Below are 26,456 nucleotides of genomic sequence, written 5' to 3' on the forward strand. Positions count from 1 at the left end.
TAATGCACCTACGCTAAGCTGACAGTACAGTCTTTAAATGATCGAGCGCACGGCGTTGCTTCGGCGTCGTGGTGGCCGTGGCTTGCGTCGTCTGCTAGCAGATGACAGCGTCCTTGTACGGTAACCGAGGGGGAGCCCGGCTCTGGCGCCGAGTTCGAAAGCAGCCTATGGCAAGTAGGTCATGTGACCATGAGGCTGTTTCCTCTCAGAGCGGAAGCCGAGACCTGTCAGCAAGCAAGGCGACTGGAAAAACAAATGCGACCATTGTTGACGGCGTTCGTCATGCACAGCTCTTCCGCTGGGTCGGCTAGGTGCACGGTCCGTCATGGCAGACAGTTCAGATGGGAGCAATTCCTGCGTTGCGTTCAAAAGTGGGGCTACAAAGCGCAAGTGCTTCAGGAAACGGAGATCTTCGGACGAGGGTAGCTCGGAAAGCGAGGCAGCTGAAGATGGCATTTCAAGGTAAGTAGTATGCCGTAAATGCGTGTTGCAGCCGGCTTGATGTATTTCTGCGGGGATCAATTTCGGTGCAGGGAAATTCTTCAGGACACCAAAGAGATCCAGAAGCTTCGGAAACGGCCCAACGGTGTCAGCGTTATTGGCTTGAACTTGGGCATAAAGCTCACCCCCAAAGAGGAGCTCATAATCGTGAGTCGTTTCACCGGCGTCACAGCGATGCGCCGCTTTCGGCGCGCATGCATCGCCGTACAAAAGGGGCGAAACTCAGTACGAGCCTCGCCCTGTGTGCGCGAGACTTGAAACACGGCCGCTTGATGGAAACGCTTGCTGTCGTTGATGAATGTGGCGAAGCTTGCTTTGAGAATCAAACGTAATTTCTTGTTCATTCCACCGAGTGCAAGTATGCTCGGTTGTGTGCTACTGGAAACTACGTTTGATGCCGGCCGCTTTGCTATGGGGAAAGAGTTGAACTATAAGTTCAGGCTGTGACTTACCATAAAAGCCTTTGAGTGTAAAATGAATTTAAAGGAAGAAACAGCGCGACGAAACACGGACACACGAAGAAATGACACACACACGAGCGCTGACTCACAACTGAAAGTTTATTCTTTCAGTTATTCTTTCAATAAACTTTCAGTTGTGAGTCAGCGCTCGTGTGTGTGTCGTTCCTTCGTGTGTCCGTGTTTCGTCGCGCTGTTTCTTCCTTTAAATGCATTACCAACCAGCCCGGAACCTTGCTCTTCTGTAAAATGAAGCCATCTGTGGTAAGCAGTGCATGTTGCATTTGTATTCAACTGCACCTTATATCCTTCTCTTGATCAGCCAATGCTGGGAAGTCTTTGAGGGTGGCCAGATTGAGCTTTGCATTGGCAATTTCACACAAGTGGTAACCATTATAACATGTAGGTTTTGTAGCTATACCTACTGCTGCTTCTGTGAGGAATTTTCATGTGCACAGTCACTTTTTTGTCTTGCCTCTATGGTCAGGTTTGGCATGTTGTGCTGTTACTTTGTTTGCTTAATGTGCCTAAAGAAAAGATAAGGCAGGGGAACTTGAAGTGTGTGCGAACTAACATGCACCATGGTTTAAATTAAGACTGTGCAGTTTTCTGTCGAGAAAGTAACCAAGTGGATTTCACGAGCCATTAACTAGCAGCCCCTGGTGATGCCATATTTGAAATTCGTGCCTGTGGTACGAAACATAACATTTTACCAGCAGTGGCTTTGACGGGTTGCTAATTCCATGGTCGTGGGATCCAGTTGTGGCAGCTGCATTTCATTAGAGGCAAAATCGCTCATGTTGTGGTGTGTGATGCCTGTGCAGAATTTTTGCGTGTACTTTGTGTGCGTATATATATCTAGCCTTTCACAGTAAAGCTTAGTTGCAAGGCAGTGCTTGTAGTGCCTACCCTTCTCCTTTGTTCTTCTTCCATGCGGGCTGCTTTTTGTTCTCAAGATGCGACACATTCAAAAACTTGTGGTGGTTGTAATTAGTCCAGATCCCTCCGCTGTTTCAGAGTGATGTCCTCTTGGCACACTATTAAGCAGGCAGTTTTAATGCCTGCTGTAGGTTCTTTTTTGGTCTGTAGTTTCTTTTTTTTTTCTTCAGAAGAAAAGCATGTGAAGTGCATGAAAAATGCCAGGTAATGGTATGCCCAGGCTTGGCCTAGCTACAGCACCATTATGTGAATTATGATGAGAAGAAGCCAGTGTTGTGTCCTCTGGGGGGTGCCCAGCACAGAGTTTGCAGTGGTCGATCAAGCAGCAGTGCTTGCAGACTGACAGCGCATGAGTGCTTAATTTGAACAAGGCACAGCATGGACGGCACGAAGTGACCACCACAAGTGCCGGGTGCCTTGTGTACGTGTTGCACCTAATCAAGCATGCTTCACCAATTAGCCTGGCAACATATCCTATTGAAGCACATGAATGTGCCACCAGCACGCAGTTGCCAGTGTTCCTTATGGGGCAGGGTTTCTTGGTTTATTTATTTTATTTACATGATACTGTGGACCTTTTTGGTCCAAGCAGGGAGGGCAAAAGCAAATTAAAAGAAATGGTGGTTGCAGTGCATTGAACAAATAGCAGCTTACATACATACACATATGTGTTTAAAATTCATGCATGCAGATATAAAAGCACTCCGAGATGCATCTTCGTCAGATCTGAAATAGTCACAAATTAAAGTTTCAGAAGGGCATTTTCAGTGGTTAAAAGACATTGGTAATGGCCTCTTTGAAGTTAGCACACGTAAAAACCTCCTCAGGTAGTGAGTTCCAATCACTGATTGTTTTAGGAAGAAATGAAAACTTATGGGAGTTTGTTTTTGTGAAGTGAGGAGTTAAGCTGTAGTTGTGTGTGTGTGTGTGTGTGTGTGTGTGTGTGTGTCGCGTTTTTCGAGCTGATGATGGAGTAACATAGGGAGTTGCCGAGAGGCCAAACTTTCCCTGTATTAGGCAGTGCAAAAATTTCATTCTTGGTGTCTTTCTTTGGATGCTGAGAGGTTTTATCTGGTTTGTTTCCATAAGGAGAGATGGAGATTCAGAGGTTTTATATTTATTGTAGATGAAGCGCACAGCAGCACGCCTTTGAACTTTTTCTATGCGTGCAATGTCGTGCAGTGTTGGAAGGACATAGGGCAGTAGTGCCACACAGTAGTTTTCCAGTTTTGCCCTTTCTCTTTTTTGCTGGAAAAGGGGCACAACAGAGGTGCTCTGTATGCAATGTGTGTGAATCACTTCTAACTCATTGGCATGTGAGCACTTGCACTGGCGTCAGGCTTCCTTGCGTTATTTCAAATCCTGGTTCCTGCTGGCTAGGATGCCCTGCGTGGGCTATGAATTGCTGTGCTGTAAAATTTGTTCCAAAACTTGGTGCAGTTGATGCTGTGGCTGCAGGGTGGAAGTGATTGGGTTGTGTAGCTATCAGTACGTGCTTATGGTACCTGAAAAGTGCTCAGGGAGCTTCACACAGGTTACATATTAATTGTAACCACTCGGGGATTTGCTTGGGACGATGCTAGAATGGTTTGATTAATTGGTTTGATACCTGGTGTGGAGAAATGCATCAATTGCAGCTGGAGTGCACTTGACAGCTCTGGGTGGATCAGCCGTGTGTGTCTCTTTCGTGCTTCTGAGTGAATTCAGGGGTGGTAGAGAATGGGTTTTCAATGGATCATGCATATGCAGGATGACCCTTTCAAGCTGAAGACTGGGGGCATGATGGACATGCAGGCCCTGAAAGGGAAGAGGTGAGCCACTACATCTTTTGGGTGCTCTGCTTCACACCTCTGGCCAGCAGCTTGATTAGAGCACAACCAAGCTGGCTAGCCACCTTTGCCCTGTGTGTGTGGTCAGAAGAAGGGAGAATGGTTGCAGTTCTGGCCACCCTGAAGGAACTGGAGAGTGTGGATGTGGAGACAAGGAGGGTGACAAAGATGCTTCTCCTCATTCGCCACCCAAACAGCTTGTAGGGTGGCTACAACTAGTCTGCCCTGGCCATTGCTCATTTGTGCTAGCTGTCCAGGTTTGGCCAGAACATTGCAGGAGCAGCACAGCATGGATGGACACACCTGTCTTTCTTGCAGTGTGAGCATATACCAGCTCCTTGAAGGAGTGTTCTTGCTAGGAATTTTCATTTCCTTTCCCTGGCACAGCCTCATTGGGCCTTGGCAAGTCCGTAGCAGGTTTTTGCAGCAGCATGTGATGTGATGCACAGGTACCATTCCCTTCCAGATCTCTACCACAGCAGTATTGCTGTTGTGCATTTGTTGCCTGCCTGGTGGTGGATCAGCCTAGTTAAGCGCAAGGGCCTTTCTCGGGGATTTCCAATCCATCTCCGGGTGAAATGCCAGGCTGCAGAAATCGACTGTTGCACATTTCCTTTTCCGTGATATCCACTCTGTCAGCTAAAATACCACCACCTCATGCCATCACCATGCTGAGCACTGCCAAATAATGGCCAACCAATTTTTCAGATTCCAGTAATTTCGACTTGTCACTTGTGCGATATTTCAGATTTTCTTTTCGAAGCGACGTGTGCCTCAAGGAATATATGCCTATTCACAGTTAATATTTCGGACTGTGGGGAGTCAAAAACTTTGATTTTTTGCACTAGAATAGGCACGAGCAGATATTGTTGCCATAAACAGCAGGGTCATCGTCATCATCACTGCCACAGGAAGTTGCATTTCGGATTCAAATGGATTCAGTTTAGCTGACTGGTAAGCTTGATGGATTTGTTCATTCCTATCACAGTGATTTGCAGAGGTGTGCGTTAATAACAATGCAGCAGTTGCTTCACTGCAGCGCATGTGATGCCCCAGACAGGGGGGGTGCAGCAGTCGGGAGCACTTGCTTCCCACGAATTTCCTGTGCTGGGGGGAATGAACTCTCCTCGCACGTCGGAAGCATTCACTGCGGTGCACTGCACGGCTGTGTCACACATGGTGATGTGACGTGTGTTGCAGACAAGGGCAGTGTGGACATGACGGATTCAGGCCGTGCGAGCGGGAGGCATGATCCAGTCCATCAGTCACCATGTGACACACTCCCCACCCCTCAAGTGCCCTCTCTTCCCTCTCCGCCACCACGGTGGCTCAGTGGTTATGGCGCTCGGCTGCTGACCTGAAAGGTGCAGGTTCAATCCCGGCCGCGGCAGTCGCATTTCTTTGAAGGCGAAATTCCAGAGGCCCGTGTGCTGTGCGATGTCAGTGCACCTTAAAGAACCTCAGGTGGTCGAAATTATTTCGGAGCCCTCCACTATGGCGTCCCTCATAGCCTGTATTGCTTTCGGACGTTCAACCCCGGTAAACTCTCTTCCCTCCCCTGGAAGTGGAGAGGGGGATTTATTTCCACTCTGCCATCCGAGGCTTCACAGACCAATGCCAGACACTTTTTTGCATATTGGGCGTTGTATTGCTAAGGCAGTAAAAAAAAAAATTCACTGGACGACTGCTATACTCGGTAAGCAAGATTTTAGTGCAGCAGCTCAGGTATTTGAAACATAGGCGACTCAATATGCAGTGCCGAACGGTGCTTGGCCTCTCCTCTGGCCAAGCACACAGCGATGGGAATCCACAACTTGACGCTGCCATTGAGCCTCTGCTCGGGTGGCTGCAGAAGGTGGCACCACTCTTGCCCCCCCTCTCCCCCTCTCACCCTCAACCCCTCTGTTTTCCTCCTTGCACCTTCCTCTTCACTCCTGCCACACTTGCCTCCTCGTTCACTCTGCTGGCTGTACAACGGGGCTAGGTTCACCCTGCCTTGCACACTTGCATGCGGCCCAACTGACTAGCAGCAAAACAAACTGAATTCCGATTCTCGCACTATGCACACCCCAGAGATTATCTGAAGGTTGCTCTCGCGCTATCTGCCTCTGTCCAAGGAAGCGACCGTCACCGCCAACGAACTTGGTAAATGGCGCACAGTGAAAATTTCTTTAGTGGAACCAATTTGCATACGATTTAATGACCCATGCATCGGGCCGGGAATGGGCACCTGCAGGGGGCATCTACAACCTGCTGCTCGTCCAAAACTCTTGGAGCCTGAAAATGGGTTGGCTTCACGTATAGGTCGAGCCCCCCCCCCCCTCAATTTTGGATGTTTATTTTTACTGAAGAAAGGTTGGTGTATACGTAACGGTACTGAAAGCAGTCAAAGATGCCGATAGCGTAACCCACCAATCGCGGCACAGCACTCAAAGAAACTGCACGCTGGTGTTGCGTGCAGTCAACCTATTAGGGGCACCGAGCACAAGTGGTCGCGTCACGGGACTCGCGTTTGGTCATATTTAAATTAATACATTGATATCAAACAGTATATGGGTAAACTTATTTTTCGTGTGCAGATACCGAATAGTAAAAATATGTGAGGTGGGAGTGCTGTTTTGAATGCCTTTTGATCAGACATTGACAGTGCGGCAAAGAAACTCGACGCAGTCTTCCTAAATGTGCTGCAAGAACAAGAAGTGGCCATTTTCTTAATTACTTCCAAATGGTGCTTCTGTTCACTGCATTTCCCCTTTTTATTTAAACGTTGAGGCAGTCTTCATCGGGCCGCCGCGGTGGCTCAGTGGTTATGGTGCTCGGCTGCTGACCCGAAAGACGCGGGTTCGATCCTGGCCGCGGCGGCTGAATTTCTTTGGAGGAGAAATTCTAGAGGCCCGTGTGCTGTGCGATGTCAGTGCACGTTGAAGAACCCCGTGTTGTCGGAATTTCTGGAGCCCTTCACTACGGCGTCTCTCATAGCCTCAGTCACTTTGGGACGTTGAACCCCATAAACCAACCAACCAGCCAGCAGTCCTCATTGGCAACCTTTGCATAGTTGTTTCCTGCATTCAGTTTTTCATGGTCCTTGTTGGGAGTGCTCACAGCAAAAGGTCCTCTGTATTTGTGCAGTCTTAGTCATCTTTGAGCTGGAATGTGGAGGCATGCTGCACAGCTTTCGAAATCCTTCTCACCACTTTGCCACAGTTGGGTTGGGCAGTTTAATTTAATTGAATAAACTCGATTTTTATTAAGTTGAATTGAATTAATTCACAAAGTGAGCAAGGTCTCACAGCTGTCTCTGTGGATTCCACGGTGGAATGCAGGGCTGTATGGCTCCACCGAAGCTATAACAGCTTTCACTGTAAAAGCTGGCTCCTTCTAGTGGCTCTCAAGCCTCGTGGCAAAGGTTGCTTTAGCTAGTACGTTGGAAAGATCAGTTGCGGAATTCCCCCTGTATGTTCGTACCTTGTTCCCGAATATAGCATGAAGCATTTTGAAGCATTGTCTGATGTGGAGATGGGGTCTTGGTGAAGCCCAGCTGAGGACCGGACAAGTGCACAGTGGTGGTCTCTGATGGGTGGTGCTTACAACGTGCAGCCCTTTGCTTCTAGGTTGGGCTATTGCAGGATGGGCAGCAGAGCAAGGCGGGCCATCACAGCAGTGACATTCAGAATAGGTCTCTGAAAGTTGTTCCCAAGAGGCCCTGGATGGAATACCAGAGGAGTTCCTAAGGGGTTTCCACAGCAGTTACTCAAGTTGGACCAAAGGAGAATTCACAGCTTTTGCTGTACAGTATCCTGCCTGTCAAGTAAAGTTGAGGGCTCCCAATTTTCATTGACACAGGACACACTGCCAGTAACAGACATTGTAGGCAGCATGCAGTCAAAAAGAATGGGCTTCTGGGCATCACAGGCAGAACCTTGCAGCCTGTCAGTGAAACTGTTGTTGCTGTGCTTTGCCGATATAGTATCAGAGGACGCATGCTTGCATGTTAATTGTCACCACTCGCATGACACTGTGCACGGCATCTGAAGGTGAGAATAGAGCTGTTGTCCCTGGTCTCAGAATTTTTGCATCATGAGGTCTTTAAACTGGGAAAATCGGAAAGCTGCACTGCCTTGTGCAGAATGGGTGGTCAGGTAATGGGGTTTGCATATCAGCCGTACAGTGAAACCCCTGAAGACCAGCAAGTCTCGAAAGGTGAGGACAAAGGTCCTTTTTACGCTACACAGATTTAAAGCTTAGCGGGTGCCATTGGTGCTCCACTGCTTGGTTAAAAGCAAACCCTGTTGCCTGGTTACGTGTGAGAGAGGAGAGTTTGTGCACACAAGACTTTGTGGGGGGTAGTCAGCAGAAGCTGTTTCGTGTCGCCCTACCTTGTGGACACTACTGAACTTCTTGGCAACTGCAGAATTTTGGAGGCCTACGAAACAGGCTCCTGCATGTGCATTGGTGGTCGTGCAGTCTTTGAGGGCCAGATCTTGAGCAGAAACAAGCAAGTGGGGGAATGTTTGCAGTTGCTGGAGGGGCTGAGTCACCACAGAAGAATGATCGACCACAAATGGTTAGCTCAGTAGTCACCGTGGCAAATGAAGCCAGCGCACACCATTTGTGGGACTCATTGCAGTTTACTGCATAAAGAGGAAAAAGTGGGAGCTGGGCTCTGTAGCTTGCGATCCTCCGGGTGCTGAGTCCCACTAAGCAGCTTGCTCACTGGTCTGGCATTGCTGTGATGTCTGCCCCAGTGTTGTTTCCCCTAGGCAGTTATCGGTATAATCTGTTTGGGGCATTCAGCTGCATTGCAGTCCTTGTGTGCTGTATCCCAGCTGTACTTTCTTCTTTTGTCTGCTGGAGCCTTGTGAAGGGCTGGCAAACAAACCTGACAGCTCGGCAGCTGTGACTAGAATAAACTGCACCTTCTGAGACTGTCTGATGAAATTCCTCTTTGGTTCTTTTGGACTCTTCTTGCCTCTGCCTTGCACTGACATTGTGACTGGACTGCCCTGGAAGCTGCCTGGTCGCACATGTGGTGTGCATGTCACGTGGATTTTGCTCCAACTGCAAGGGTGGCTACATTTCTTTGTGTCCACTGCATTCCAGGGTCACCCTGGAGGAGCTGGATGCAGTGAACCTGGGCAACACGTTCTCAGTGGAGACCAACCAGCGTGACGAGGATGCTGACATGTGAGTATACTGCCTGTGCCAGGGCCCTGGCCTAACTGGTGGCGACGGTAGCAGCTGTTTAGTGCAGAACAGTTGGAGCTACTGTCTGTTGCCAGGATGAGGCTAGCAGCTGCTGTTGCAAAAAGTATGCAGTGTGAGCAGTGGGCACACGGCCCTTGCTTTGCAGTTGCCAGTTGCGCAATGCGCAACTCGGGCAGTGAGAGGCAGTGCGCAGCCGTAAATAACTCTCCTCATCAGCTAAAAACAGATGTGCATGAATGCCATTCCAGTGGATTTGCATACGGATTTTGTTTGTTTTGGGTGACACGAATTTCGGATGATGTGGATTTTTAATTTGGGAGCCCATGAGGTATGCGTCCTCGAGATTCTGCCGTATTGGTAGTTTCTGCCCCCCAGTGGTAAAACTACCAGAAGGTATATGTGTGGGCCTTAAATTGGTTTTTCCCACAAGCTTTTATATGTGATGTGTGGTCATCTTTTCTTCTTGGCCAGGATGAAGTACATCGAGGAAGAGCTGGCCAAGCGCCGAGGCCGAGTGCAGGAGACCGAACAGAAGACACAGTGAGTACTGTGGTGTTTCCAATTGCTCATATGTGAGAGTGCATGTGATGGTCCGGTTGGCTTTCCTTGGAAGACCGAAGTGGATGGATGCAGTCTCGAGGGGGACTTGAAAAGTTGTTGCTGCTGCTGAATTCAGTTTGCTAGTCTGTGATGGAAGAAAGCGGTGCATAAACGAGGCCAAGGAGAAAGGGGGGCACTGCACTTACTGCTGCATCTTGGGAGCTGTTTGGAACCAGTTACGGTCACCATCTGATTTTTTTGGACCTTTCAGGGTTCAGCTGGAAACTAGGCAGTCTGTGAAGAAGGTTCGAGAGGAAAGGTCACTTGACACTTCTGATTGGCAGGTGGCTGAGAGGCGTAGTTGATAGTTTTCCTGCACAATTGCATCACACTGTGTCATAATTGTGCGTGCCTGTTGTGGGGGCTGCCTGTGGGCTGTTGCACCTGGTTGTGTGCATTCCACTGAGAGGCCCCTGCTGCCTTCAGGCTGGATCAGTGGATGAAACCCACTGAAGGTCACATACAGAATGTAACCTGTTCAAATAGTCTACTGTATGTGGCTAACAGCAGTGGCAGCCAGTGCTCCGGCATAATAGAGCTGAAAGGAGTGTGCGGAAATTATTTTCTCGAATCGTGCTTTAACTGAAATGAAAATGGGATCATTTAAGTGACATCTGGCAGAGCTAGTGCATTTACCTGGTGACAGCTTGGCTGTGGCACTTGGCAGTAATGCAGTCTGTCTGTTTTCCACACAAGCACTGCTGTGCCACACACACACACAGGGCTGAGAAAAAGAAAAGGGGAAAATCGGGGAGCAAGGAAAACTTTTGACCTTATCTCCTTGGTAAGGAGGTAAGGGGAGAGATGAGGACTTCATTGACATTGAAGGCATCAGGTGGAGAGTAAGATTTTTGCTGTCAGCTGGACTTCTGAGATATCACTGTGCTGAATTTTGTGTGCAGTGGGGGAAGAATGCTTCCGATTCCAAATACTGTATGCCAATATTGTTTTGCGCATTTTCATTTTTATTGCTCAGGGAAAAGTCCACAAATGTTGCCATGAAAAAAAAAAAAAGGTGTAGACTCTCGATAATTCAAACTCAAATAATATGTACTTTTGATTGATTCAAACAAATTCCAAAATTTTGGTTGGCAGGGTAAAGCATATTTACTCGCATAATTTGTGCACTTTTTTTCCTAAAGATAAGGCTCCATAGAGGGGGTGTGCAGATTAGGAGATTTTGCGAACATGTCTTGAAAAGCTCTACAAGCTGTAACATGCAATGTACTGCATCACGGTGGCTCAGTGGTTATGCCACTCGGCTGCAGACCCGAAAGACACGGGTTCGATTCCGGCCGTGGCGGTCGAATTTCGATGGAGGCGAAATGCTAGAGGCCCGTGTACTGTGCGATGTCGGTGCACGTTAAGGAACCCCAGGTGGTCGAAATTTCTGGAGCTCTCCACTGTGTCTTGTAGCCTGTGTTGCTTTAGGACATTAAACCCCCAGAAATCATAAACCGTAACGTGCAATGTATACGGTATATTGCTGCATATAAGTTGACCGTGCATTCGTGCCCTTGCTAGCCAAAAAAAAAAAGTTGACCCCAGATATTTTAAGGGGGGACACTGGTCTTGAAAAGAAAATTTTATTAATTTAGTCATAGTTATGAAATCTTCAGGGCACATGTATTTTTGTGCACTGATTTTAGATATGTCATTTAATTTCATGTAAAACAATTCCTTGAGCACTTATGCTCTTTTTATGCAAGTATTTTGCGGAGAGTTTTGAAGAAAATTTGCTGCAGGAAACTCGCTGAAATGTATGCCATTGGGTTCTCTCGACACCAAGGAGTACAATAAGGGCAAAATTATCATCCTGGCTCTCATAGAACTTGAGTAATAGGGTACTGAAGCTGCCACTTCACACACAGGAATACACACTTTCGTTCTCAGTTCTGAAGCGACAACTTCAAAACTCTACAACTCAAGTTCCATGATGGGCAGGAAGACAATTTCACCCTTATTGTACTCCTTGCTGTCAAGAGAACCCAACATTTCAGCCAGTTTCCCGCTGCAAATTTTCTTCAAAACTCTCCGCAAAATACTAGCATAAAAAGTGCATATATGCTCAAGGAATTGTTTTACATGAAATTAAATGACATATTTAGAATCAGCACACAAAAATACATATTCCCTGAAGATTATGTAACTGTGACTTCATTAATAAAAATTTTTTTTTCAAGACCAGTGAGGGGGTGACTTAAGGGGGTTAAGTCACCCCCTCTTTGCTCCCCCAATCTGACTTGCGTTGTGTAGCTCCCTGCTTGATGGTGCATGCACAGCTCAAAGCAACGATGCAGTTGCAAAGGCCGAGCAGTCAGGGACATAAAGAGAATTCAAGGCGCACCCCGGCTGAGTACTAGTGACACACAGAGTAGCCAGCGGTGCGACACTTGTGGATTCTGGTGCGGTGCGTGCCCCAGATGTTACCGGAAGTGTGCTCTCGCAGCCATTTCATCTGAGAGAGTGACTGCTGGCGCGAGTGAGCCGGGTAGACAACGCACAGTTGACTTTTTCTTACCGGAAGAAATTTACAAATGACACCACTCATTCACCTTTTGTAGCTGCGCTGATCCTCCCAAGCCTGTTCTGCGTGCACCCATTCACAGCAGGGAGCGAAAAATATACAATCGGGATAAAAAGTTGAGGGTGCATAAATTATGCGAGTAAATATGGTATTTTCGGTGCATTTTAATTCTGCTTATTGCATGCTGGGATTTCACTTGAATTGCGTAATTCAAACTTTTTGTCTTGCTCCAACGCTTCCGGCATGCGAAAGAGCGACGACTGAGGTCGGGTGCGACAGGTTTGCAGCGCCACACGAACTGAAAATTCGGCTCCTACAACTGGTTAAAGTGGACGTGGTTTGAAGGGCTGCCATGTTCAAGTCCACTCGACAGGCACTGCAAGTGATTGGAGGCGCCTTGTGGCTGAGTAGTTCCGTTTTCTGAGCTTTGTTACGAGCCCATGGCAGCAGTGGCCATCGTCTGTGCATCAATTTTTCTTTTCAGGAGGCTTTGTGCTGTTCTTGTGAAAATGTGTGCTCCCCTCACTTCTGTCAGCATGGTCTTTTGCACCAAAAACGCGTGGTAATGATGAGCTGCTCATAGTTTGTGTGGTGAAGCCGCCCTGCGTGGACACTGTAACCTGTGAGGAGGCTCCACCGCATCACACCTGTGAAAGATGCTGTGGGAGGCCTCACTATTCTGGAGAAGAAGTTCTGCTCTGACACTCCCAACAATGGGCATGCAGTGCAGCTTGAGTGGAATGGTAAAAAATTGCCATTGCAGCACGGCTTTTGTGCACAAGCAGATGAGCATTGCCTATATTTTTATTGGTTAAATGAAGTCAGTTTTTTTAGTTTGTTTTTTTAGTAGCCATTCAGTGATTCAGCCGTAAAATAATCAGGGTGTTTTTGCAGTCCCTTGATGTTCCATTTAGTTTGGTTTTACTCTTATCAGGAAACTAGTACATTTCCGATAACTTTTTTTCAGTCACACAACCTGTTGGAGGCTGCTTGGCTGAGTGAACATATCAGTACCTTTCACCCATATTTTATGTTGTGCTAACGCTTTTAGCTACATTTGCATAGGGAGAGAGTTTCAAAACACTGTCACGGCTGTAGGCTTGCACAAAGAAGGTGATGGAAGTGTATGTGGTCGACGAGGAGGACGAAATGTATTCGGGCGCTGGGCTCTTATTGCATGGCTGTCTCTTGCTGTATACCGGGTCTGTCCTGAATGTAATTAGACAAGTCGCGGTGGGGCACTAGATAGGGAAACCGCTTTTGGGGAAGGAAGGAGGGGGAACCTTCCGCTTCACGATGCAGTTGACCTCAGTTGACCTCGAGCAGGCGAGGCGAGTGGACGTCCTTGCGCGTGCACCCCTGTTTCGTCGCTGCGTCGAGGAAACCATGGAGCGAACGTTGGAACGGCACTACGACGTGAAGCTTTGCAATAAAGTGAGTAAATCACCCACTGAGACATTTCACAGCATGCGGTAATGATGCAGTGTCCAGATTGCAAGGGTTCGTATGGCACAAAGCATTTACAAATGGACGTGAAGATGTTCAGGACCACACAGTCAACATTACCGTCCGTAACCATCATCGACAGGTGCCCGAACCGTTGCTCGTCGTGAACGTCTTCACGACCGTTTGTTAATGCTTTGTGCCATTAGCACACGTGACCTGGAAATCGCATCGTTCCCACATGCTGTCTTGATCATGTCCATTAGGTCGGTAGGTGATTTGGTCAGTTCATTGCAAAGGTTCACCGCATAGTGCTGTTCCAGCATTTGCTCCATGATTTCCTCAACGCAGCGACGAAACATGGGTGCACGCTCAAAGACATCCACGCGCTTCACCTGCTTGCAGCCAACTAAGCTGGTCGCATTGTGAAGCTGAAGGCTCCCCTTCCTTCCCCCAAAAGCACTCTCCCAATCTAGTGCATGCGCACCACGCCGCGACTTGTCTCATTACTTTCAGGACAGACCGTATATATCTGCAGTCTCCTTTTGTATGTATACAGTCGATCCCGGATATATCGAACTCGAAGGGGATCGCGAAAAAGTTCGATATATCAATAATTCGAAATATAAAATATGCCTATTAGACGCTTATTTTAAAATTGCGCAAATCTCGTACAATTTCCCGGGATTGTAGCAAGTGGGAACTTACCGATTTACTCCTCTAAAGTCCATAAAAACGAAAGCACAACTCCACGACCAGCGCGCTTTATTTCGCAAGAAAAAAGTCAGTGAGCTTTGCTTGCCTCTTCCTCTGCACCATGCAGTTCATTAAGCTGTCCTCAAGCTTGTTGAGAGTATCCAAATGAGAAAGTCCAGTGCCTTCTATTGCACCACAACAACGACGAATTACGCTAAATGCGGATGCAAGTTCAGCCGCAGTGTATGGCGGCTGGGCCTCTTCGCCACAATCTTCGTCACTGCTCGGGTCCGCTTCCTCGGTATCGATGATGTCAGCCACGATGTCAGCATCAGCAAGATCCGCAACGGCTTGCACGTCGTCGTCAACACTGACAAAATCTTGTGCTGTTACGCCGTCTGGGACGGCACCTGCAAACGCCGACAGCTCACGAAATTCGCTATCCAGGCATCCAGCGCCGTCGTCTTCTGTGTCTAGACATCTGTCGTCTGAAGCCACCACAAGCCCGGCTTTGCGGAAGCAGTTAACAATCGTGTTTTGCTTCACGTCATTCCAAGCGCCAGCCAGCATCTGTATGGCTCCTAGGAGGTCCAACTTGAGATCGATATTCAACCGAAGGTTGATTAGGAGCCTTCGCACCAGTCGCCGTCTGTACCCAACCTTAAATGCCTTCACTATGCCCTGATCGAGAGGTTGAAGTTTCGCAGTTGTATTTGGCGGCAGAAATTTGATGGTGATCTGCTTCAACTGGCAGACGACATGATGGGCAGAGCAGTTGTCAAGAAGACAAACCTTGCGGCCCGACTTCTGCAGCTCGGAATCCCACGTTTGAAGCCACTCGGTGAAAAGATCGCGTGTCATCCAAGCCGTCTTATTAAATGCGCACCGAACCGGGAGGCCTTTCGTGTTTTTAAAACAGCGTGGTGACCTGCTTTTACCGATAACCAGTGGCCGCAGTTTGCATGAACCATCCATATTTGCCGCGAGCAAAATCGACACGCGCACTTTGCTGTTCTTCCCGCCGTGGCATGCGCTGCCCTTCAGGTGGAGAGTCTTATTTGGCAGCATTTGCCAAAACAATGCTGTCTCGTCTGCGTTGAATATTTGCGACGGCGAAAAGCTCTCGCAAATCTCTGGCCACTCTTCGGACAGCCACTTCTCCGTGACAATGCTGCTGGTAGCCTCGCTTTCACTCGAGAGTGTCTTTCCGACGATGCTGTAGCGATTCTTAAAACGCTGCTGCCAACCCGTGCCACCAGTGAAGCTCTCTTCTCCGAGGGCTACAGCGAGCCATTTCGCTTTTTCCATGAGCATCGGGCCGTCGACAGGGATGTTTCTGGCACGTGTCTCTAAGAACCAGGCGTACAAAGCTTTCTCGACCTTGTCGTAGGTCGGAGCACGCATACGACACGCTCCAGGGCGACTGGAATGCGCTGCCTTCAACTTCACGCCGGCTTTGTTCTTCAGGATTGTACTCAGCGTGTTGCAAGGAATTCCAAACGCATCGGCGACCAACGACTTTTTCTCGCCGGCCTCCACCCGTCGAATGATATCCGCCTTTGTTGCCAAGTACAAATTCTTGCGTTTTTTCGCGTTCATGGCTCCCGAACACGAACCAAAGCGAAAAGAAAACGCACGGCACCGCACAAGTCACCGCGAACAAAGCGAAAAGAACGACGACCGCACAGCAATCAGAACCACACCAGTCACGTGCGAGTCAACACCGTCAGCAGTAACAGCCAAAATGGCTTAAACGTTGGCGCCGGCTAGCTGACATCGCTTGCTTCGGCGACGCCAGCGGAGTCAGCCAACCAGCATGAAGAAATTAGGCGTCTGCGGGCCTGCGGCCAGCACGGTTTCCCTCTTGCAAGCAGCTCCTTAACATGGCCCTCTGGCCATTCCCATTTCCTTTCACACCCCCCACAAAGTTCCCATCACGTGACTTAGAGCGCAGCTGTGCAAGGCCAGCGCCGTGTGAACTCTTATTAGGAGAAGCCCATTTGCAGGAGCGCGCGCTAGTGGGAGAAGCCCACTTCCAGGGGCGCGGCATGGCACGGAGTTCGATATATCAAATATAGGGTGCACGGGAGTTCGATAAACGTAAACAAATTTGCTATACTTTTGCATGAGATTCCCAAGGGGATTCTACATCTGTTCGATATAGGCAATAATTCGATATATCCGGGTTCTATATATCCGGGATTGACTGTATTTTTTCCCTTTACATTATTGGTGGAGGAGCCAGGGTACTGCAACAGCCAAGACTTCCCCCTTCTTTCAAGTTTTCCCACCATGCCACTCGAAGGGGATTGCAAATATATGTTACCACCGGCCGACCTCTCCACCTTTCCCTCATTAAAATTCCTTTCTCTCTCAAGTATATGCAGTAAGAGACAGCCAAAGAGCCATACAATAAGCGCCCAGCGCCCGAATACATGTCGTCCTCCTCGTTGACCAAACACAAGCACCACACTTGGTCATCTTCTTTATCCAAGCCTACGGCTGTGACAACACTATTTATATGCATAGATATCCATGAATCAAATCACATTTTGTCTTGCGTTACAAATTAAGGTGCACTTCTGATAATTTAAACAAAAATCTTTGGTCTTTTAAAATTTGAATTAAATGAGAGTCCAGCTACTATGTGGAAAAGAAACTAGGTATGCCTTGGTGTGTCAAGGAAATGTGCACTAAACTGATTCAGTGAGCCTTCAGATTGCAGAATGGGAGTACAGGCACTCGATGCTGGGATACTTTTGCATGAAATTTCCAACTGTGCATTTCAGAGTTAATTGTGTCTGAATGAGCCTGTGCGCTAGCTTTCACTCCAAAGGCTGCTTAAATGTTGGTGTGTGCTGTGTGCACAGGGTTGTGGACGAGCAGGATGTGTTGTTCCACGTGCCGGAGCACCTGCGCAAGTCCACCTCCAAGAAATCGGAAGAGATGCTGTCCAACCAAATGCTGTCAGGCATCCCCGAAGTTGGCCTTGGAATTGAGTGAGTCCCTTGCATGGTTGTTTATGTTTTTTTTTTGTGGGTTTTTTAGGCCTGGAACGTTATTAGCACAGTTATCCATTGTTGTTTTGCTTTGCTCTAGTCGCGTAATTGGCGCACTTTATTTCTTTAAATCAAGGCTTAAAAAAGGGGGTGTGCAAATTACGCGGAGATTTCGTGATATGCCCCAACAAGCTATAAAGGTCGTAATGCGAAATATATGCCCTATATTGCCGTCTATACGTCGTCTTCCAACTCACACCCCTCACTTGGCAAAAAAAAATTCACTCCAAATATAAAGTGCATATCCCCTCCCTACTCACCGTAGGTTGTGTAGTTCTGCGTGAGATGGCATGGCGCATCTCAAGCGATAAGCGTGTACTAGTGGTACAATAGTGAAGCCAGCAGTCAGGGGGCAGCAGGCGATAAAACTGCACCCTTGGGTGTGGCCCATCCGACTAGTGGCAAAGTGAACAGCAAATGGTTCGGATTGCGGCGTGCGCAGCTGTTTGGCCAGGAAAGTGACTGCCAGCACGAGCGAGCCGGGTGAATGACATGCAGTTCGTCCCTTCACCAGTATACTAGTGAATTACCGACTCTTTTTTACACCATTCGCACACGGGAGACGCAGCCATGCTGATCTTCCAGAGCCTGCCTTCCGCGCACCCACAGGCACGCTGGGGATCTGGCGCAGCAGAGAGCGCAAAATATGCGAGAAAAAGCTCTTCTTTGTAAACTCGAGTAATACCTATATTAGGGGTGCATAAATTACGCGAGGAAATATAGTATTTCGTCTTTTTTTCCCTCACATAAAGTGTACCTTGGGACTGCTGGCATGTGCATTGCATTCATTTAAATTTGGATGTAATGAGCCTACATGTAGGTAATTTAAGGCTCTAGCGCCTGTGCTGTCTTTCTCTACCCTGTCGTCCTTGTTTTTTAAGCGCTACTACTATGTCCTCTCAATGTAGGTAATGCCTCAGTGTTGGAAAGTTTTGGGATTCCTTAATGTAACCCTCATTGAAGTGCTTGGATTTGTGAACTTCATGTGACAAACTAGTGGCAGTTGACCGCGGATGAACAAACAGTTGAACAAACTCTGCACCAACCGTCTAGTAGCTGTATTACTCTGTATTACTCTAAAACTTAGGCTTTCAAGTCAAATATAAACACGTGTAAGGGCCGCACTTTTTTTTCGAGATTCGGGGGCCAATTTTTGGGGTGTGGCCCATACACGCGACGTACGAAAAAAAAATTTTTTTTAAAGCAAAAACACACCAATCAGGGAATGAGCGGCATTTATTCTACGTTCAATCGTCACTCACGGAGTGACTCTGAGCTGGTGCTGTGCCCTGGTGCACGCTCATCCCAAAGAAGCCGCGCAGCATGTCCGCTGTCATCGCGTAGCCGTTGCTCCGCATTTTCATCACATAGCAGAGCAGCTCTTCTTACAGTTCGGGAAACTTGCACGGCTTGCCTTGGAAAGCGCGCTTTTTGCAGCTTGTGTTTCTCAATGCACCCTTTTGATAGCATGATCATCGGACGCACTTCTCGGCCACAACGAATTCCCTGTCCGCCGCACGCTTGCTGCGTTCGAGAGCTCCCAGCCGTGTAGCTGATAACGTGCTTGCCGATCGTGCTAAAATAAGCCACAACTACGAAGAACGCGCTAACACGCCATAAAAGGCTGGAGCTGGCGATACTGATGCCGATGTAGATAGCGGGAAGACGCGGGGGAAAAAAAAAAAATTAACGATGATGATGATGGCTGCAGCCTCGCACGCCATCCATGGATGGTTTTTGGAAGCTCTTGTGGGCGTGCTTGGCCTCTACGATCAAGCGCTCCGCGATCGAGCGCGCCGTTGTTCGCAGCCGGAGCCAATCCCGGAGGCCACAGCGCATGCATTTAGAAGGCCTGAGTCATGGAAAGTTCGGGTGCGGCTCTTACAGGGATTTATTTTTTTTTAAACATTTCCTTCGGGAAAACTGGGTGCGGCGTATATGTGGTAACAATAGAACACCAATGGTCTAGAAGGGACGATAGCAGTAAGCTAATGCAACACAGTGCTCCAGTGGCAGCTTGGCCTTTCCCTTGCACAGCCTCCGTGGCAGGAAGAGCATGCCAGGAATGTGCAGTGCTTGCTTCCGGGTGCAAAAAGTGAGTCATGGGAGAGGCACTTGAGTCATGTTTCAACGCCTGGAAGGAAGCCATCTGGGTGTGCTGTCTCTCTTCTCCTCATCTACCCGCACCAAGGCCTACTGTGCCCAGCTGTGCCAACCAAGGTCGTGCAGCCAAGCTGGCTCTCCGCAAGGCCACACGCTAGCCGAGTGAAACCTGTCCAAGTGTGTGTGCATCATTCGGGGCCCAGCTGCTGTGGGCTTGGGTGCCATGCAGGAGAGTCAGACATCTCTTTCCACGGCCTTGTTGGTCAACAGCCATTAGAGACTCGCTGCTACTTCGTAAAATGTTCTCAAGATGCAAAAAATTCGGGAACTAATGTCATTTGCAGGAGATTCCAGCTGGTGGGGAACTTGGCATGCTGACTGGGGAATAGTGGGCACAGTGAGGCCCGTATCAGGATTCTGTGCTTAATGTTGCGAAACTAATAATTTTGAAGCCAGAGATTGGCTACACAATGGGTGGTGCAGCAAGTCTTAGAGCGCACTGGGGGCTTGGAAAGAGTGCTTCATGTCTGCGGGTGCCAGGCGACCCATGCCTAATGGGGACGGTTAGGAAGAGGTTAAGGGTTGTGTTCAGTGAGCTTGGACGTTGGAGTTTACTCTTTAGTTCACCCTGCCGTGTTTATTATTTTTCCTCTTTCTTGAACTGCTCTGTTGTCGAACCAGTCTGTAACCCTGGTGTGCAGGGAGCGCATCCGCAACATTGAGGCGACGGAAGAGGCCAAGCTGCAGCTGATCCGGGACAGGGTGGCCAGGAAGGAGCGGGAGACCTCGTTCGTGCCTACCAACATGGCTGTCAACTTTGTGCAGCACAACCGCTGTGCGTTCTCTTTCTCAGTCGTGTTTGCATGTTTTTCTTCTTTCCAGAAAGAGATGGCACATACAGAAAGTGTTGCTGGATCCCATGCTGTTGCTGGGGTGCCAATGAGCGAATTTTCAAAGTTCATAGTTTTGCCAGCCCTTCAAAGTCTCTCTTTGGGCAAAGTGGTGGCCTCTTGAAGCAGTATAACAGGTGCATCTCTCCAGGAGGGCTTTGTGTTTTTTTGAAACGGCTTAATGGCAGTGACCCTTCAGAGTTGTGCCTCTCCCACCTTGGTTTCATGGATACAGTGTAGGGGAGCCGAGAGAGGCTGTCATGACCAAGTGTGTGACTGGCTGCTCATCGTAACTCAGGCGTCTGTGTGGTGTCAAACATGCACATTACAAGAGAGTAGCACACGCAGCTTGCTGTGAGCCAGATCAAATCTCTGAAGGCTACAGCACTACTGGGGTTGCCACAGTCACTGAGAAAATTCTGTGCTTGGCAATAGTGCCATGAAGGTCACTGCATTCTCACTCCTCTTCCGGCTGCAGTCACCATCGACGATGGCAGCCCGTTGCGCCATGCTCGACGCCCCCTGCGTGAGAGGGAGCCCCTGCCTCCCAAGCCCGTGGTGGTCATCGCAGAGGCTGAGGGAGTCGCCGACCAGATCCCCAGTCGCCAGGGCAGAGGTGAGCAATCTGTTGAAAAAAAAAATCAGGAAATTTGCCCTGTGTCATGTTCCACCCACAGGGGCCAACATATATCGAGGGCATTCAACGCAACTCCAGACCCATCCATACTCACCCCAGTTCTTGCCATACTATTGCTTCATCACTGATACTCAGTCACCAAATGTCATCGGATAAAAAAATCCAAATTCAGCTTCTCTCATAAGAGTGTTCAAAAACATTACTCCAGTGCTGTTAGAACCACAGCATGAGGAAATAAGATGAGGGGGATGAATGTGCGTGCTGCTGGTGGTGGCAGTGACACTTCTTGGAGGAAGCCGATTTGCCACCAGTTTCCTTAACTGGTTCAGCTGTGATTAGCTGTAATTAGCGTCCCTAAAGCAGCTCACTGGCAGCAAAGATCTTGGTGATGAACTTATGAAAGTGCCGTGACAGGACCTGCTCAGACATTTTATAACGGACCTTGTTTTGAAAATAAACAGCACCTTAGTCTTTTGTTGTAATACGGTAATTCCACTTGCTAACAAACAAAATCAGCACAACAGCCAGAGTCATTATAAATAGGCTCGACTGTTCAGTGAGACCTTGTTAAGAAGTACCTTGTGGGACTGTGTGCAAAGGGGCAATACAGCCCAGCTGAAAATAGCTTGAGTATCCACTTTCCTAATACAGTATGAGGCCTGATGTATTCCGCGAAGGCACACGCACAACACGCACGAAGGCTTTTATTCATTTTGTCCTAGGGAAGTCAGTTTTTGTCTACAGCTGCACTAGTAGTGTACGGAGCATGGAACAAGGCTCTCTCTTGTTCCACACCATCTCTTTGGGGGATGCTCTCCTGATGCGTGGCTGCAGACTTCTTCTTCCCATGCTCTGTGTAATGTCGAGTTTCTCCCTGGTGGTCAACGGTGAGAGCTTCACCCCGATGCCAGACGGGCTGGGAGGGAGGGGTGTTACTACTTGGGAAGCACTGCACGCAGGAAGTGCCTGATCCATGACAACGCCAGTGCAACACAGTGGGACCAAATCACAGCTGCATAGTGACACCAGTCATCCTGCACTGTGGCAGTAGTGGCTGCAGCTAGCTTGGGAACTGTGGAGAAGCTTAATCACAGGACACTAAGCAATATCTATGGCAGTGGGCACATCCACGTGGCTCAGACTGTGCCCGCTTGGACACCGCCACCTGTGAACAGGGCGGGGCATATGCTGGCGCCCTCCGCAACCAAAAAACGGGGGCTGTTGCGTTCTGCCAAATCACCAGGGTGTGTCAGCAGCTGCCAGCACGCTGGTTGCATGCGGCACCATATCCGTACAGTGGAACCTCGTTATAGGGAGTACAGTAGAACCCCGTTCTTGCGTTTTTCACCGGACCGGGAAAAAAAAACGTAACAGCCAGGAAAACGCAACAGTGAGGAAATTAATGAAAACAGTGCAGCTTTGACTTGAAACAATTTATTTCCGCAAAGTGACCTTAGAACTTTAAGAAATTGAGAATAATAGATTGCAGTTTCTTTTGCTCCCTGGAAAGAACAACGCGTTTCTCAATAGCCTGGAAGGCCGCACTGCTGTCAGCGTCACTTAGCCGTGCGACACACATACCTGCAGAGGAGGTCCAGAGCCGCGACGGCTTCTCCAAAAATCGGATTTCCCAACTCCCAGTAATCATGCGGCTCGTTGTCATCATCATCGCAGTCAGCGGCTTCACTCACAACCGAGTTCGCAACATTCTCGGCAGTGCTTTGACATTCCGACGTCACGACGGCAGCATCCACGGCAACGTGGTTGCCTCATGTGATTCCCGTGGCACCCAGCGCAATGCATAGCCTCAGTTAGCTCTTAGAGGCTGCTTACTACTCTTCATCTTCCATGCCACTTCCATGCCAAAGCCACACCGCCCGCAGCAGTGCTGTGCAGTCCACGCTGTGCACAGCGACAGGCACTGAAATGTTCGTAGGCTGCTCGCTGCACTGCTCCGCGTAGGCCGCCCTGGCTTCCTGTCGACTGTGTTTAGTACGTCCAGCTTTTCCTCAAGGGGAAGCGCCTTCCACTTACGCGACGCTATCACGCCATCAAAGCACGATAAAGATCGCGGCATCGTGGTTTAAAAGTTCGGCGTTCACGAGGCGGATAGCCACCTAGTGCCGGCCTCTCCAACTTGCGTGCGGCTTTTTGCAGCCAGTTCTGTAGCCAAGCCTGGCCAAGACTCGTCCAAAATCAAAATGGCGGTTGGCGCGCATTGCCCGGGCGGGTTCGGGGTGCCCGGTTGTGACGTATCATGTGGAATCGTTTCCTCGGCTACAACGTAACAGTGGTGTTCCCAATAGATTGGATCCTATGGAAGCTATGCCGGGACCCGAAGAAAACGACGTAGCAGCCGGGAAAACTCAGCAGTGAGGAACGTAACAGCTGGGTTCTACTGTAGGCGAAAAATCGTAATATACAGTCGACGACCGATTTTTCGGACTCTCTAGGGACCGTGAAAACGACCGAAAAATCGGGCAGTCCGGAAAATCAAATTTCACCGAAAAAATCGCGAACTTATTTCCACTATGCCGGAGAAAGCGACCAATTGTATTGCAGACATTCTAAAGCTCCTCATGACTATATTTCGCCGCGCGAAATACCGTATAAACGCGTATAAGGGCCGCACTTTTTTTTTTCCAGATTCGAGGGCCAATTTTCGGGGTGCTGCCCATACACGCGATATGCGAAAAAAAATTTTTTTTAAAGTAAAAACACACCAACCAGGGAATGAGCGACATTTATTCTACGTTCAATCGTCACTCGCGAAGTATTTAGACTCCTTAGCTGGTGCTGCGCTCTGGTGCACGCTCATGCCAAAAGAAGCCGCGCAGCATGTCCACTGTCAACGCGTAGCCGTTGTTCCGAAATTCCATCACATAGAGGAGCAGCTCTTCTTCCAGTTCAGGGAACTCGCACGGCTTGACTCGGAAAGCGCGCTTTTTGCAGCTTGTGTTTCTCTTTTGGTTGCACCATCATCGGACGCACTTCTCGGCCACGTCGAATTTCCCGCCCGCCGCACGCTTACCGACCGCGTTCGAGAGCTAACTCCCAGCCGTGTAGCTTAAGGTGCTTGCCCATCGCGCTAAAACTGTGAAGCTCGGCGGCAGCACGCGAAAGCCACTATCACGGCGAACGCGCTAACACGCATGCTAACACGCCACGAAAGGCTGGAGCTGGCGATACTGATGCCGATGTGAACAGCGGAAAATCGCGACAGAGAAAAATGTTGATAATGATCACGGCGCCATCCATAGACGGCACTTGAAAGCTCCGGTGCGCGCGCGTGGCCTCTGCGAACGGCGCAGCGCCGGAGCAGATCGCGGCCGCGATAAGATCCGGCGGCGCGCCCGAAGCGCGCTTCGATCGCGGAGGCCACGGCGTGCGCGTAGCCTCCGCGATCGTATTCGCGTTCCGTGTTCGGGACTAAAGACTCGGCACAGATGAGTTCCGTGAACTCAGACTACGGTTCAAGTTCGTGCGGCGGAAGACATTCAAGGACAGTACGAATTCGAAAACACGCGAGCGCAATGTGCCGACTCGCGCAGAATTTCAGCGTCGCAAGAGGCTCCCTTTAAGCTTGAATTTCGTTTTGTTTGATCAAGTTTTCGATATCTCCTGCAGTCTGAATTAATGAGGTTCCACTCTACACATTCTATGGCGGCTTGGGTACTGGCGGCGAGTGCGAACGAGGTCCGAAAAATCGAGTGGTGAGTTGCGGTGCGTCCGAAATTTCAAGCGCTCTTAGACATTGGCTCTATGGCCCATGTCGCGGTGCTGCGAAAAAGTCCGAATAATCAAGCATGTCCGAAAAATCAGGCGTCCGAATTTTCGGTCGTCGACTGTAGTTCATTATAACCAAAATTTGGTATTGGAAATTTTACCAAAAATTTATGCTGGCGAAGCAAAATTCAATCAGCGAAAGAACGGCAACTGGGAGAGACAGTTTTTGCAGCTTTAGCACCGTTTCGAAGCCGCTTGCAGCAATTTTGGAGGCCGCAAAAAAAAAGTTGGGAACATCATTTAGGTTGTCTTCCCCGCAAAGCACCGCAGCATGCGGCCGTGGCCAGGTAAACGCCCACTTGGGTGGCTTGCTCGCATTACAGCAATGTCGCGTAAAATATCGGGCGCCAGGACGAAAGGTATGGCCGTTTTCACCGCCTCCGCTCCAGATGTGAGCAGTCAACAGGAAAGCTCCCACAACCGAGCGTGGTTCTGGGGCACTGTCGTCGGGTGCGAGGCGTGAACGGGTGCCAACTGCCTGGCTACCAGCGGCGTTTCTTGTTGCTATATCTTCTGTGGCACCGTTGGCAGAGGTGAGGAGGTAAAGCCATATAACTCAGCACCATGTGAGGTGGCTCAATCACACTCACACTTGTGGCCACCCATGCTGACATCCACTGACTCGCACTCACACTCATAGACGTGAGTGTGAGTGAGGCTATATGAGTGCACTCATGAGTGAGTGTGCCGACTTATGGGTAAAGCGTGTACTGCTAGGCTTTGCGCACCACCACTAGTCACCCGTGTAGTGAGGCAAAGCCTGCCATCCTTGTGGGCATATCTTGACACTCTGCAGTTCGATATATGCTTTTGATGGCAAACCGTGTTCAATGTATAAAATAAGAAATACATGTGCTTGTTAAAAATATTTAGGAACAATTGGATATAGTGAGTGATTCATGATATCAGTGCTTATTATAATGAGGTTTGACTGTATCATCACGATCTACATATTATGAGTACCAGTGAAGCTCCCCCCCAAGATTGCCCTGCACGCCTGCATGCTGGTGTGTGCTTGCTCAGCAGAGGGCGCAAAATATGCGAGTAAAGGTTCTTTTTTCCTTTTCCAAGCGTGGGTAATAAATGGGTGTGCAACTTATGCAAGTAAATACGGTGTTTGGAGTGCTCCAGCACTGCTCAGAACTGTGAGTGCCAAGTTTCGAGGAATGAAGAGGCACCTCTGATCTTTGTGACAGGGCTGCTTTAAAAAATAGCTCTTGAACACGTTGATCCTGCTGTGCTCCGCATTGCTCAGTGATCTCTAGGGGGACTCTGTTGGCATGGTGTGGTGGTGCATTTTAGTGGAGTGTGGTGAGCTTTTAGTCTCACAAATGGCACTGGTGCTTTGCTTGATTTGCAGGGGGCAGAGGGAGGTCCAGAGGCAACGACGATGAAAAGGCAACCGATGACTTTCACTTTGAGAAGTTCAAGAAGCAGTTCAGGCGCTACTGAGGGTGGCGCAGCAGCATTGTGTTGTCAACATGTCCACGTGTCTCATTGTGTAAATATATATGCTCATACACTCTGCTATTTCTCGTTTTTGTCTTATTAGTTGCAAGTCTCATGCAGAAACTGTGAAAACTGCATTAGTACAAGCCTGAAAGCTGGACTGAACAGTGCCGGCAAGTTATAATAGCTTGTGTGAAAATCAGGTGCCAGGGACAACAAGCACAGGCAGAGCAACGAGCAGCTGTTGTGGGAGCAAAACTTACTTCAGGGGATCACATGCCCCCTTACTCCCCCTGGTGGTGGTAAGACTTCGGCTCACTGCAGATCTCCGGTT

General features: G+C 49.0%; 1 protein-coding gene across 1 annotated transcript; it reads left to right on the forward strand.

Annotated features, from left to right (window-relative positions):
• The first annotated feature begins 208 nt into the window (after positions 1 to 208).
• LOC149326617 (splicing factor C9orf78-like) lies at positions 209 to 26,203 on the forward strand. Its single transcript, XM_089562643.1, has 9 exons — positions 209 to 462; positions 534 to 648; positions 3,648 to 3,709; positions 8,828 to 8,911; positions 9,404 to 9,472; positions 17,069 to 17,197; positions 20,062 to 20,195; positions 20,729 to 20,866; positions 26,034 to 26,203. The coding sequence occupies exons 1-9, from the start codon at positions 326 to 328 to the stop codon at positions 26,123 to 26,125; spliced, it is 960 nt and encodes a 319-aa protein (XP_089418769.1). The 5' UTR covers positions 209 to 325; the 3' UTR covers positions 26,126 to 26,203.
• The last annotated feature ends 253 nt before the right edge of the window (positions 26,204 to 26,456 follow it).

The sequence above is a fragment of the Amblyomma mixtum genome, chromosome 10, assembly GCF_055824585.1.
Source record: "Amblyomma mixtum isolate Tamu chromosome 10, ASM5582458v1, whole genome shotgun sequence".
In the NCBI taxonomy this organism is placed as follows: Eukaryota; Metazoa; Arthropoda; class Arachnida; order Ixodida; family Ixodidae; genus Amblyomma; species Amblyomma mixtum.